The sequence below is a fragment of the Eptatretus burgeri genome, chromosome 13 (assembly GCF_056783735.1).
Source record: "Eptatretus burgeri isolate ZD-2024b chromosome 13, Ebu_testis_v1, whole genome shotgun sequence".
NCBI lineage: Eukaryota > Metazoa > Chordata > Myxini > Myxiniformes > Myxinidae > Eptatretus > Eptatretus burgeri.
The window spans coordinates 25,862,465-25,878,204 of record NC_140973.1 but is presented as its reverse complement, the minus strand read 5'-3'; the positions used below and the strand labels follow the sequence as shown (position 1 = coordinate 25,878,204).

At 46.9% G+C, this 15,740-nt stretch overlaps 1 protein-coding gene across 1 annotated transcript in view; it reads right to left on the bottom strand.

Annotated features, from left to right (window-relative positions):
• Window positions 1-15,740, bottom strand: part of LOC147014106 (RING finger protein 150-like) — a 108,839-nt gene that overhangs the window by 85,948 nt on the left and 7,151 nt on the right. The window contains exon 2 of the mRNA XM_085851780.1: window positions 3,077-3,321. Within this exon, the coding sequence (XP_085707906.1) occupies window positions 3,077-3,321 (245 nt within the window). The remainder of the gene's footprint in view (window positions 1-3,076; window positions 3,322-15,740) is intronic.

Below are 15,740 nucleotides of genomic sequence, written 5' to 3'. Positions count from 1 at the left end.
TGGGTAAGTTGTGTATACGTTAAGAGCACGCTGAAAAACGATGAAGTACGCTGTCATATTTCGTGGTACGTTTAGTATGTCGTGAAATTTCAAGCATGCTGAAAATTTTACGACGTACTCGGCGTATGGCTCACACGTTCCGCTACGCTGGGAATTCCTTGTAAGTTGCTCATAAGTCGAAACACGTTGAGGTAATGTTTAGCATACCCGAAACTTATTTTCTCCGTCAAGGCACATTTTCTTTTTTTCTCCTTGGCTCCGTGAAGGCACGTGACTAAATATCTGAAGTTGTTTTTTTTTTTAGTCTATCACGAATTTTAAAATATATTCGGACATTTGCTTTTAAGTTTCGACGTCGACGTGACAATATCCTCAAACAGAAAATATTCATAGAGGAGGAACTAAGAATAAGACATGAGCAAACTGAAGAGGCAATCAGACGTGACGTAACGGCACGTGACGAAATATCGGAAGTTATTGTTTTTGTTTTTTTTAAACGCTGCCAATACGCCATTATGGTAGCTGTAAATTAGAAACACGTTCAGTAAGTTCTGTGGTCGTCCAGAAGACGTCAATCAAATAAGTCTACAAACGTCAATATGCGTTGGAGGTACGTAACACATCGGTTCAAAGCACGTTACTCATAGGTTAGAAATAAGTTTTGGGTACGCTAAGCATTACCTCGACGTGTTTCGACTTAGGAGTAACTTACAAGTAACGTGTGTCGACGTGTGTCAATGATCACATAACGTGCCTCCAACTTATGGCCAGCGTAGCGGAACGTGTGAGTCATACGCTGGCATACGTCGTAAAATTTCAAGCGTGCTAAAATTTGAGGACAACCGCAAAGTACAACGATTAAAGCCAGCGTATTACGACGTATGGCAGTGTTTTTCAGCGTGCTCTTAACGTATACAAAACTTACCCATAACGTATTCGACGTGTGCCGGCGTTTTAGCCCAATTTTGCATACGTCAGGCATACGTTGGCTAAATCGTCAAGGTGTGACAGGGCCTTAACCCAGGGAGCAGGTGCTTCTCGTGTATATAATTCCGGGAACCGTAATTTATTTCTATATACTTTACCATCTCTACCATCTCCACTACCTGCATACCACTATGAATTATGTATTTACAAGTATATTTACCCGGTGTTGCGCGGGAGGAGAAATGTGAATAAGTAACACTTTGTAGCCAATCACAAAGATTGATTAATTGATTGGCGATCTGTTTCAGTTTCCACGTGCGTCTGTCCCTGAATACGTCTGAAGAAGAAAACGGCTTAACACAAACGGCTTTGCATTTTGCATTTTGATTTTCCCCTTCGTGTGTGTTTTTGTATATCATTCGCAATGCAGCGCCAAAACAGGCTGTGATGAATATCTCATTTACAATGTTCCCCTCCTCGCTCCTTACACCACCTCATTTTATTACCCCAACGTTTGACTCTGTCAATAGGAGGTGTTTTCAAATTGTTTTCTCCTCATACTTACGTCATTGCTGTGATTGGTCGTCAGAATGGTTGCCAGACCGTCCACGCGATCAGTAACGAATCACAGTTCGAGTGCTTCAGAGCTTCTGTCAATCGTAGAGTTAGGCCACGCCCAAGCACTTGGTCAGTCCGTCTTCACCGTTTAAACCAGCGCTTCTCAACCTTTTTTGTCCCACGCCCCACTTTGATTTTCAAAAAAAAATCGTACGCCCCACCATGATTGGAAACACTACAGTATATGCTACATGTTTGTTTGTTGTTCTTCTTTCGGCTGCTCCCGTTATGGGTCGCCACAGCGGATCATCCGTTATGATCCGCATACTGATTTGGCACAGGTTTTACGCCGGATGCCCTTTCTGACGCAACCCTGGTCGCCTCTTACGACACAGGGATTACAGTATATACTACATATGTATTTAAAAGGCAGAGCTATGAAAGCGATCATATATTGATTCATCAATTCTGAATCCTCATGCCCCACCAAAATATTGCCGCGCCCCACCTTGAGAAACACTGATTTAAACAGTCACGCACAAAGGACATGTCTTCGTTAAGATATGGATAGATTTGTGTTTGTCATCTTTAACTGCAATGTCACCTTACATTGTGTAGTCAAGCTGACAGGAGTTTGTATCTACATTTATTTTATCAAAGAAATCGACGTCATGACATAAAAGGAGTGCGGGTTGCGCATAGTCACCATCTTGTTATGTTTGGTAATCGGCTATGTAAGTATTATCAACATCACGTAGTAATCGGCTTTTATTTGACCTCGCGATCATTCATCGTATTCAGCTTGTGTTGTCTGGTTATCGGCTGCACAAGTATCATCAACATCATTTAGTAATCGGCTTTTATTTGATACCCGATTATTCATGGTATTCATTATTGTTATTTTGTATAATATTGTCTGGTAATCAGCTGCCCAAGTATCAACATAATTTGGTAATCAGCTTTCATTCAACGTCGGGGTCATTCATGGTATTCAGCTTGTTTTTCCCCAAAGCAGATGCAGACCGGCTTTGCGGGGACAGGATGGGCGGACGCTTTCTAGTTTTATACAAACGCAAACAATGTTTATTTTACTTCGATGTAAACTGTACATGTCGCATTTTTAAGGTGTGCTTGGGAGCTGTGGCCTCTTCATATTGGTGTAATTAAAACCCTGTTAATTATTGGAGTGAAGGAATCTCCTTTTCCTGCCATCATGCTATGTGGAATCACTGAAAGAACCATTTGTGAGTGCAGGCTTTCTTGTCAGATGTCACACTTTCCATTAAAATCGACCAATCACCACTCGGCTATTGACAGCCATGTCCCATGTGTATTGGGGGGGGGGTTCTCAAAGACGTTGACACACCCCATGGGAGCGATACTTGTCTGAGTGGGATTATCCATGCTGTCCAAGAGAGAATTAGAACCATAACTGGTCATTAAAAATTAATTAATTATTCTCTTAAAATTTGTTGATGGAGTTATTTCTAGTCTCTCCCCATACGTATTGCCTTTCTTATGACAGTAGGTCAGGAATCAATGAACATACACAAATATCTGCAAATGTCGGTGCAAAAGGACAAACGAGTACCTGGTTACGGTGGTGTACCGTGGCATTGTATAACCGATGCACATAGTAGAAAATAAGCCAAGCAAGTGAGACGACCATGAGCAGTATGAAAGATATCGAAACGAAGATCACAGAAGGACCACGAATGTACTGAGCATGTTGCTCTCCACACGTGATGTACACCCACGTAGTGGCATTTAGCATCAACCGCTGCATCATGAGACCTTGCCAATGAGGAATCATCAGTGCTACAATGTTCCCGGTACCTGATGGGGTTGGTGGAGGAGAGTGGGAAGAGTTAACATTTGGACCTGCACAGGAAAAAAAAAAAAAAAAAAAAAAAAAAAAAAACCTACCTTTTATTTCGTACAAAGATTAAAAACATTGAACAATGTTTCATGGATTTAAATTATTTAAAACCCAAAATACCTGAATAGAAAGAAAGACCTAAAAGTTCACACATCAAAAGTTCAGCTAAAAATTCACACATTCCTCTTCTCATGGAGCTTGCATTAGGTGCAAACCAATTACAGGAAACATTTTCGATGAACCGGGATGTTAAGAGGCAACGAACAAGTCAAAAGACAGGTATACGTGACCAGACACAGTAAAACCAGAGGAACATCAAACGTGTCCGCAATGGACTCCGAAAGTTGATCCAAGGGTGGGGGGGGGGGGAAATCTACATTTTCCAGGTTAAATTAACATTCCAGCATCCCCAAAAAATTACAAATATCCAAATTATGAATTTGGCATCAAAACTTGAAAATTCATCTGAAGACTTCATTGAATGTTATGTTAGTTAAATGCAAGTTTTATCCATGAAAGCAAAAGTACAATTGAAAAATCAGGTGTCAACACAAACATTTTCAAACAGTGTACCTGTGGCATGATACAGAGATCAGCATTAAACACAATATTGCATCTCTACATCTATTTCAGTAATTTTGTCGTCTGATGGGCAGGGGGTCCGTGCTAAATATCCGAGATTCCAGACAAGTTAGACTAATTATGAAACGATGGATAGCGGGGAATTTTTCCCCATAAGAATTAGTGAAATTAAGGGGGGATGCGTTCCAACAATGCGTTTACGTCTTATACAACACCACTCAACAAGCCTCACGATCAAAAATATGGAGGAAACACACAAAATATGGGAAGAATAGAGTAAATTAAACAAATTAAAAAACCCAAACACCTTTTTATCTTACTTACCATGGCCTTTAACTGTTTTATAATAATAATTTAGCAGTCTTACACCTTGAAAACCTCTAATCGCTCTGTCAAGCTGCAACATCAGTATTTCACCCTCTTAAGCCCTAATTGTTGTTTCATCCGACGAGTGATGTCAATGAAGTCCCGCACCACTAACATTCCTCCTGTGGTAATGTCACACGTCCCACATTATTGTGCCGTCCTACTTCCTGGCTCCATTTTCTTTTCCATTTGAGTCGTTCTTCCTCTCTGAGCCTTTTTAGTTGTTCGTTATCTTTCCAGAGTTTTTCCATCTCTGCGTACTCCAACCTTGCTCTCTTCTTTAGTTGGTCAATTTCAAATTCATGTTCTTTTTGTTTCCTATCCCACCGTCTCTCTTGTTCTTCATTCTCCAATCTCGTCATTTCCCTCAATTGATTGATTTCCCTTTCCTGCTTCATTCGTTGTTCTTTCACGACTTTCTTCCATCTCATTCATTAATCTTGCTTTGGCTTCTAACTGTTCAATCTGCACAGTGTAGTTCCTCAACGTTTCATTCTCCATTCTCTCTCTTTCCTCACTTCACATCCTCAGCTTGTTTTTTAATTCCCTCTCTTTGTTTTGGTGTTTCTGTAACTCAGAAGCTTTTTCCCCAAATTCCTTTCTCATCTCAACACCTCTTTCCCATGCTTCCTCCCTCATTTCGTCCATTCTCTTACCATATTCCTTGCTAATTTCCAGTTGACGTGCCAGTTCATTTCCCCTGTACTCTGATTTCCAAAACTGTCTTGACTTTTCCACCAATATTTCCTTCCTTTGCTCCAGATATTTCTCTCCTCTTTTTATCTTCTGTTCTAGGCTTTCTCTTATCTGATTGCCTGATCTTACCTCTTCCTTCAGTTGTTCCAATTCCAAATTGTGTTCCCATCTGGAATCTGTCTTGGCTTGCAATGCGTAGGCCAACTCATTTTCCAGCCACCAAATTTGTTCCTGTGCATCGGCCAATTGTTGTGATTCCCTGCGCACATAATTTTCCTGAACCTCGTCTGCCTGCCGTAGTGCCTCGTCCAATTTAGTTTGTAACTCCTCAATATAATTCTCATCACACCTCACCTGTTTCAAGGCATCCCCCAATCGTGCATGAAGCCCGTGAATGTACGCGTCGTCGTCCTGCTTCGTTTGCCATGACGCATGCTGTGACCACGTGGTTTGAACCGGTGGGTGGGAGCATTTTCTTCATGCTGTACGGCCCGTTACGCTGTTCATACTAACCCTCTCCCGCTTCGTGTTGCGCTGAGGTGGAGCTGCACCACCATTTTGCGACTCCATTTTTCTTTATGATTTTGAAGTTTTACACCCAATCCACTCAAAATAAAATCGAACCAAATTTAGAATTTGCGAGGGAGGTTTTTTTTATTTTTTTTACGCGCCTCTCGAAACCAATGTTCGGGGTGCGAAATGCACCCCAGGTTCAAATCTCCACTCCTCGACAGCCAATTGTTGTTGAATTGGTATCCTGCAAATTTATGGAGGTGGAGGGATTCGCACCCTACTCCTGACGACCAGATGTTGTTGATTCGGCGGCGCTTAACAGCACTGCCATCTCAAGGGTTATATCGCCGGCTAGTTCGGCACAGGTCTCGGGTCACGCATCTCAGATCACGATACCAAAGTACCCCTGTGCCTTGCCAGTTGGGGATATACCCCGCGGCTACGGACTGGGTTTGATCAGAGACCGAGTGAAGTCTGCCGCAGTCCGTAGCCAGTTTGGTTTTCAATACAAATCGAGCTATTGTTCTTCAGCGTGACACAAATAAATTCAGGGCGGCAAATCTCGTATGAATCAGCCAGATTTAATGGGGAAACATCGGGGAACACGACACAAGCAAAGCATTCGCGAACGTTATAATTCATCTATAACCCGTCCTTATCTAGGGAACTATGGATACGGGTTTCGCAGGGGACCCTAACAAAATAAGCCTTCGGCCTGGACAACATGCATACAAGACACGGAGTACTTGGTGGTGCCTCATAGATGAGAGGAAAGGTGTCGAAGGCACGAATGCGGCTCGTGACAAGCCGATGTCGCCGGATTCGAGCACCCAGACCGAGCATGCAGCGTGGCAAAATGGCGGCGATGTACTCCTATCGGCACCGCTCATGCACGCAGCCTCGGTGCGTCCAGCCCCTGTAAGGTCGACGGCACAAGAGCGAAAGATCTATGGTGTGTTCCAGTTGGTTCTTCACAAGGTCCAATATGCAAATCCAGGCCTGGCCTGTACACCAGACCAGGCCAAATCTGGGTGTTTGGCTCCACAGGTGGATCGATGGGATCAAAAGACGTGGTCGAGCTGTGCAGGGAGTAAGGACAGTCAGAGGCTTTGTGGTTGGATTCAGGATGAACCTGGGGATGACCGGCATGCTGGATCCATGGCCAAGGAAGTACCGCTGGTCAAGACACTCCTCATGAAGCATGTTGAAGCACGCAGACAGGACAAAGCATTTCCTCTTGCCTTTCGGGGCGGGCTTTTTGGACCACCTCCAGGGACATGTGATTGGTCCATCGTTCGAGTTTGCAGCAGCTCTCCGCCAATGGGTCGCTGGCACGTCTTGTTGACTGACTCTGTCAGGGCGCTGGGTGGGGGCTGGTAACGAGACGGGAAGGAAAAAGAAGGCGCCTCTCGGTACACTACCACTGTATGAACACTAGACCGCCTGCTACACATGTAACGTCGGATTAGCAAACAACCTAGCTAAACATGCATTTAAGGGGGGATCTGGGCTAATCCTATATTTAATAACCGACTAAGGGCCCATTACTGCAACATTATTACCTGCGGCACCGAAGGTGAAGGAGGTTATGTTTTCACCCCTTTCTGTTTGTTTGTTGGGTCGCCGAAATAGGTGACCCTTATTGTCAGTAATTCTGTCTGTTTGTTTGGATGTTTGTTCGTTTGTCATCAGCATAATTGGTAGTAAACGTGGGCGGATTTTGACCAAACTCGGGTGGTAGGTACATCTTATGACCTAGTGCTTTGGAAACTGTGATGGTTGCCAGGAATGCTTTGGTTCCCGAGCAACAACCGAAAAACCTTCAAAATCGGTCCCGTTCACGCGAAATCAATTCCGAAAGCCATTATCCCATGTAGGGTTATGAAATTTGGCACGAATGATCTCCAGGTGATGCTCTATCAAACATATTCCAGTTTTTGTGATATATGGAATACTTTACCCGCAGCGCCCCCTACAATTAGGGTATGCGCGAAAATTGGCGAAAATTGAAGGCCCCCTCGCGACCAGGTGAGTGCATTGATACGAATGAAACTTTGCAGATTCATGGTACTCAATTAGTACTACAACTTTGCCTCAGGACATATTGACTGATTTCGCTTAGGTCAGGGGTGAAAGTTCAATTGGTGCAAAAATTGATAATATGCGAGAGCTGGAGGTGCCTTCACGCCAAATGCTACTCCTCCGAGGGTTATGGTCGGATGGTCATGAAAATTCACACTAATCGTCTGGAATACATTGTGCACAAATGATCGAGCCGGATTTTTGATTTAGATCTTTGTTCACCCACAGCACCCCCTCGAACTTTGGGGATTTCCGATTTCAAACCGCATTTTCGGTACTTTTCATTCAAATGGATACCGAGTAGTTATCGGTAGATGGTACTGGATGAGATTTGATATGCATAATCTTAAGGTGATTCCCTATCCGCTACATGACATCCATTTTGCTCTATATCTTATAGTTTCCATGCTCGGCGACCCATCGCCACCTACCGGCTTGTTTGTTGGGTAGTCAAGTCGAAAAAAAAAAATTGTTTTTAATTTTTTTGAGATTTGTTCTACCCTTATTATCAGTATTTAAAATGGCGATTTCAGTTAATAAAATGACGATTTCGATGAAACTTGGATGGTAGGTTCATACCATGACCTGGTTGTGTGCAAATGAGAACCGTTGCTATGAACACCACCGTTGCCTAGCAACGGGACTTTGAAATTTTTGAAAAATCATAAAAAATTTATTTTTTCAAAAATCAAAAATCAGGCCATGAGCGACTATGGGCAGTACATTCAACCATATTGTCAAAAATTTCCAGCCGGATCCTATGAAAACTGTCGGAGAAGATAGACTTTGAATGAACCCTGGTCGAAAACAATAAAAAAACGAAGTTAGTTATATCTCAGATATACATGAAACTGGTATGGTCGGTTCATGGTATGTCCTAGTTGTGTGAAAAAGAACCGTTGCTATGGACCCCTCCGTTGCCTAGCAACGGCCAAAAAACCTCTAAATGTGGGGGTATTTTAACAAAAAAACAATCTGCAGCATTAACCCTAGAAGCTAGAATCATTAATTTTCTTGTGCTTCATCCTCAGGTCATTCCCCATCGAACGGGCCCATCACGTCAGGTTCTATTGGGTAGTCGACTACCCATGTCCGCCTACCGGCTTGTCTGTTTGTGTGCAGGATATCTCAAAAAGTTGTGGACGGATCCGGATGAAATTTTGTGGACGGGTTCGGTTTGTGACAAGGATGAACTGATTAGATTTTGGTGAAGATCTGCATCCGGATCTGGATACGAGAATTATTTAAGTTAATAAAAGTGATTATTCACCATTGAGAGATGGGGCCAAAAACGATATAGTACTGTATAGCATGATATTTCAAAAACGTGTTGGACCCGATATGTTCTCGTGGACGAGGCATTACAGGGCGGAAGTATATGCTCTCCCAAGTGCCCTTCCAGTTAATGCATGGAACGGTCCCTGGAAATGAAGTTGCAGCAGAAACAGTAGATAAGTTCAAATTTTAATTAAACAGGTGCCTAGAATCATTAGAAAGAGAGAGAGGTACAGGGATATTGGCAGAACTTGTGGGTAGCTTGTGTGTGGAGAGGTGATATTATTGTCACGTCAGAGGTCTAGCTTATGGAGACGCTCTGTGCCTTCGGTCTAAAGACCTCTGTGAATAACTGAAACAGTTTGAATTTCACTATACTGCGTTCATTACCATTTATGATCCCCTGAGGATCCCCCAATAAATAAAAGGCGGTTGCTCGGGCGCCAAGGCAGGACGGCGGGAAAATGTTTCTTTGCAATAAATGGCTTAATTTAAAATGTATAGGGGAAAGAAGGAAGGACAGGATGATAAATAAGTAAATGGAACAGATATGGCAGTCGACCAAGCAGATGGGGATGAAATGGGAGAAAACACAATCTTATGGACAAGATAAATAACCCTGCCAATGGCAGACAATACCAGATCCAGACCAAGATACAAAGGGAGTAATCAAGAACTTGTGAAGACACGAGCTGGTCTTGGAGCAGGACATCCGTAGTCATGCATTGCACATTGGTGGGGCACAGGGCTGTAGGACGAAAGGATGGAAGGCGATGGGGAGGTGTGCTCATGGGGAGATGGCATTCACTTCTCTCAGTGGCCCTTCCTTCCGGAACAATGCAGCAGCAAGAACCGAATTGCTTCTGATGCGCACATGTGGTTTTCAACCCCTCTGGGACCACCTGGGCATGCTGCTGCTTTTAACTCCTCTGGGACCACATTCTCAAGATGCAGATGGTCCCATTTCAAAGTCCGCAATTGGCCATCAGCTGCCTGCGGGCAGCGACATATTTTGGGCCATCCCGCGCTACTGGACGGCCCCTCGTTAAAGTGTTCCACCCTCAACCTGGTCTTCACAGCTCATTTCACTGCCGTCTTCTGCAAATGACCCTGATGTTATCCATTTAAATGCCGGGTGCTACAAGTCCTCCGCATGACCTTGCTTGTACAGGTTTAACATGATACACACCTACCCTATTTGCTCCATAAAGGGTGGTCACTGCCCCTTCAGTGCACATACTACAAGCGACCTACCCCTGACAGGTCCCTAACACAGGAGTAGCCGAATTCTATCCTACTTGAGCACACAGACAAAGCTATTACCACATTCTATCTACGGATCTCCCCCCCCCCCCCACCCACACTTCCATGTAACATGTGTAGTGATTTTGCAGTCTGTGGGAGGATTCACCTTGCCCCCACCCCAACACCCACCAAAAAACAAATAAAAAACATTTATGGTAGTCTATGCTGTATAATAAAAGTGAAATTATATATTTATATATTTGTTTGTTTATTTATTTGTTTAAAAAAAAAAAACTACTGAACCAAATCAAACCAAATTTTACATGTTGTCTGATGGTAGCATATCCGTAATGTATGGTTTCGGGAAGGGAGCATAACTGGGGGAGGAGGTTGATTGGGGGGGGGGGAGGGCAGAGACCCCAATTCTCTCAATATAAATGTCTATCATACAAATACCCATGGTGGTATATCTGGTATTACAAATCATCTTGATCTTATATAAAGAAAGTTTAAACATCCTAACAATATGCATTACAGTGATGTTGAAATCTGAGTGAGAATAATGAGAAATTTTCAAAATGTTTCTTTTCAATCATTTTAAGCAGAGGTTCAAACTGTGGTGTAGCGGACCTGCAGGGGCAGGGCATGATGTGGAGGAGTGGTCGGCGTGATCACGTGCGTGCAAGGGATATAGGAGTGTGCGCCGCCTGAGGCGTTGTAGTGGTTGCTGTAGTCGCTGTGGCTTGTAGAGTGCATTGAGTACGTAATAAAGGGGAGTTACGGGCAACGTACGCTCACGCTCCCGCTCGTGCAACAAAGCCGGGTTGGACTGTTCCCCCGCTCGTGTCTGCCTTCGAAGCACCACTATCACGACACCACAGTTTGGCGACGAGGCTGTTCGGATCGGCGTGTGCAGGGTGGTTGGGTTCGGATCGGCAGCGAGTAACTCAGCGCACCCCGCCAGGTTCGAGGTTCCGGAGGAGCGCATCGCGAAGAGCGTATCGCAGGTTTGCACGCCGCGCGCACAGGCTCCGGAGCCAGGAGGCTCGCCAGCACGGGCATCTCACCAGCATGGCAGAAGGTCGGGGCACGGTGCACAGACGCGTGCCCGTCTTCGTGGGAGATGACTTCGAATTGTTTTCTGAACAATTGGGCTGCTATTTCCACGCGAATGATGTGGATGATGAAGGCAAACGCAAGTCGATCTTGCTCGCCTCGCTGTCAACGGAGCACTACCGGCTGCTGAGTGATTTGGTAGCTCCAGATAAGCCCAGTGATGACGGGCTATCGTTTCAGGATATCGTGGAGAAGATGAAGACCCACTTGGCGCCAGAGAAGTCATTGCAGCTCGCTCGGTACCAGTTCGATCACCTCGCGAAGGGTGCGGAGGAGCGCGTTGCAGATTTCGTGGCACGGGTGAAGCATTCGGCCGTGGCTTGCAAGTTTACGGCAGAGGAGCGTCCGGCGCGACTCAGAGATCGTTTTATTTCAGGTCTGCGAGACGCGAAGATGGTGGCAGCCATTCTGCGGGTGAGCGACGTTACATTCGACTCAGCGGTCGGGACTGCGTCGGCTGTCGAACAGACGCTCACGGATGTCCGCGCCATCGCCGGCCAGGACGTAATGAGTAGCTCCAGCTGGGGCATGTCGGCTGATTCCGGGGTCCACGCGATGACCCAGGTGCCCCAGGTCGCGCGCGCATCTGGCGGTGCGGGCCGGGGGCGCTTGCCGCAGCGCGGCCGCACCGGGAGTGAGGTGGATTTCCAGGGGTGCTGGGGGTGTGGTGGTCCGCACCTGCGACGAGTGTGCCCGTATAAGAACACCGTGTGTTTGCATTGTCACAAGGTGGGACATTTGAAGCGTGTGTCGGATGGCGGGGGCCTCCGTTGGGGTCTTGGATGGCGAGGTGCGGGAGGACCCCAGTGACCTGGGGAGCGGCCTGCAGCCGGGGCATAGCGATGCCGGCGGGCCGGAGCAGGAGATGCAACCAATGTTGAGTCTATTTTCGATTGGTCCGGAGGTGACAAGATCAATCACGGTGGAAGTCGAGGTGAATGGCGAGCCGACCGTGTTTTACGTTGACACCGGGGCTGCAGTGTCGGTCATGGGCGAGCGAGCGGCTCGTAGTCTTCGCGGTGTTCGCCTGGTCAAGACGACCTTGTCGCTGTGCACGTACACTGGCGAAGCGATTGCACCGCTTGCGGTGGCCGACGTCTCGGTGGTCTGCCGGGGTCGAAGCGCCCTACTCTCGGTGTTTGTGGTACGAGGGGAGGGGCCCGCCCTTTTGGGTCGGGACTGGTTGGCACACCTCGAGCTGGATCTCCAGTTCGTACCTCCAGGTGCGCCGGTGCTTACTTCGAGACCCGAGGGCGAGGTTCTGGCGGGAGCCGCATCGATGCAACGGGAGCGGCCATTCGTTGCTTCCTGCAATGATGATCTGCGGTTCGGGAGCAACGGGAGCCGTGTCAGCTCTCGCGCTGAGCTCTCGCGCTTCGGCTGCGCTCATGATGCAAGGCCCGCCTGTGTTGTTCAGGCGGTGTCGACGGGGAGTTGCGGCCAGCCCGTCACGTTCAAGAAGTTCGCGGATCGCGACTGTCGACGGCAAGCAGGTCATCGCAGCGTCGCGACGACAGCCGGGAGACGGACACGTGATGTGGTTCATGGGTTGCTGTTCATTGCGTCTTTGATTTTCATTGCTCAAGTGATGCAGTTTAACGTTGTTGGAATAAATGCCGGCAGTTCAGGTGTGAGAATATGTTTGGCTGGGATCAATCGATGGGTTTTTCGTGATAACGGATGTGATGTGAAGGCTTTGGGAGCGATTGTGGCAAATAAAGAGGTTTTATTGGCCTCCCGCTGCCACGGGCCACGGGTTGTTACTTTGTCATGTGCGGGGGTTTTATCGGAAAAACGCGCTGTGCGGAAAAAGGAGTTTGCAATTGCACAGATGATGTTCTTATTGATTTATGACGGGCCTGAGTTTGTATGGAATTGCTACCATCTAATTGTTGTGTGGGTCTCAGAGATCGACTCAGAGCCGGGGCTGGTTCGCTGTTTAGCGTTACCCCCACCTCTGATTTCGGCAAGGTCAGACGTGCCTGGCGCCTGGGGCGCAACTCTCTGTTCTTGCCCGAGGCCGTTTGGGCGTGCGTTGGAATCTCAACTGATTGTAGTGCGTGGGTCATGGGGTATTTGTTGCGTCCAGCCGACGGCGCTGTTCAGCGTCCCCACCCAAGGTCAGTCGGGTTTGGCAGTGGCGCCACAGTTTCCAGACAGCGGCCTTCCGGCCTCGGAATGTTTATCTGCTTCAGGTCTGGCTGGGGGAGATGTGCCGCCTTGTCGGCCGGAGGCGTTTGATGGTGCCGGGGGAGGTTTGCTCGGGAGGTCGCCACGACCTCGCCGGAGGGCGTGTAAGCATGAGCCGCCTGGGGGCGCTTTTGCTGCATAGTGATGCTGTGCTTCTTGCCTTGCTTCTTGATATCTGTAACGCGGTCAGGGTTTTGTGGGTTCATTGTGCAACTCAGTCTTCGGGACCTGGCCGTTGCAGCTCCACTCACTCGCATCGACACGTTATATGGTGTGATGTGCCTATGCTTTTTCTTTTTGAGGCTATTATCGTTTTTGTACCTTATCTGCTTTTATATCGTGGTATCCTGTGCTGCTTATGCTTATTATGACGATGGTCATTTAATAACCATGGTTTTAGGAGGGAGGAGTGTGGTGTAGCGGGCCTGCGGGGGCAGGGCATGATGTGGAGGAGTGGTCGGCGTGATCACGTGCGTGCAAGGGATATAGGAGTGCGCGCCGCCTGAGACGTTGTAGTGGTTGCTGTAGTCGCTGTGGCTTGTAGAGTGCATCGAGTACGTAATAAAGGGGAGTTACGGGCAACGTACGCTCACGCTCCCGCTCGTGCAACAAAGCCGGGTTGGACTGTTCCCCCGCTCGTGTCTGCCTTCGAAGCACCACTATCACGACACCACACAAATCACAGCATCCAACACCGAGCTTCGCAGCAAAGTGGAAGTGATGTTTGCTCACGCCATATATAAACAGCGAGGATGGTTAATGAAGACGTTAGCCGACTTCAAAACAGATGGAAGATGACCTCGGGCAAATGATAGAGTGAATAGTGTAATGGTCCTTCGAACGATGAATTGTGAAAAAAAAAATATATTAACACGATTCAAAACCTCCCTTGGGGGACCGGTTGTTTTTGCAGGCAATGCATTTCATAATGAAAGTGCGAAGATTGGTGGAGCTGAGGTTGGAAATCACACAGTTGGGCGGAATTTCATCTGAACCTCAGTCTGCGCTACATCCAGCGAGATCTGACGTGCAGGCAGATTTTATTGAGCTTTTTGTTTTACAGGTGATAATTGGTGAACATGAAGGACAATTGCTTGTTAACAGGAATGTGCTAATAATACAGTACTCCTTGAGTGAGGAAAGGTGAGGGGTTGGGGGATGGGGGGCTGGGTAAAGAAGGACAATAAAACAAAGAAAACTGATCGTTTGCTAATATAAAAACAATCAAACAAGAGCGAGAATTGCTTTGCAATACACATCCCCGACCAGGCCAATAAAGAACAAGAAACCCAATAACCCACAGTGTTTGAGTCTATTCAGCAAAATAAAAGGAAAAGCAATTTTCATTTACTGATATCTTTTTTAGATGAGAAACCGATAAACACAACGAAGACAACAAATTGGAGATAAAATTACTTTGCTTGAACGCATGCGCGAGCCGAGAAAACTTCATAACCCAAAATGTTTCGTTTGGTTCTCGGCTTTGCTGATTTTATATTAAGGACAACCCGATGTATATACATGAAGCAAAAACATGCGTACGGGTTATGTGCATATATAATCATTGTTGTAACATACCTGGATCATTACAATTGCAGTGGGCCAAGGACTAACACCCACGGATAAAGCCTGAGGCCTACCGATCTGTGCGGCTTCATGCAATGGCGGCGCATGATTTTATTGGGGTGGAGTCAGGCCAGCTCCCCCAGCCAATGGGTGAAAAGCAGTGGGGTGGAGTCAGGCCAGCTCCCCCAGCCAATGGGTGTAAAGCAGTGGGGTGGAGTCAGGCCAGCTCCCCCAGCCAATGGGTGTAGAGCAGTGGGGTCGAGTCAGGCCAGCTCCCCCAGCCAATGGGTGTAGAGCAGTGGGGTGGAGTCAGGCCAGCTCCCCCAGCCAATGGGTGTAAAGCAGTGGGGTGGAGTCAGGCCAGCTCCCCCAGCCAATGGGTAAAAAGCAGTGGGGTGGAGTCAGGGCAGCTCCCCCGGCCAATAGGTGGAGAGCAGTGGGGTGGAGTCAGGGCAGCTCCCCCAGCCAATGGGTGTAGAGCAGTGGGGTGGAGTCAGGCCAGCTGTCCAGCCAATGGATGTAAAGCAGTGGGGTGGAATTATGGCAGCTCAACACTGACCCACGTATAATGTGTGATATTTTCTAAGTCCAAAAAGGGCATAACTCTGCGAAAAATTTACGAAACGTCCTGAATCTCGTACTCGTACTGTAACTTATCATAATAAAGCCATATACCAAGTTTCAGTTGAACAGGTTAAAGGGTAATCGGAAAAAAGTCTGAACAACCACAGGTGGGACAGACAGA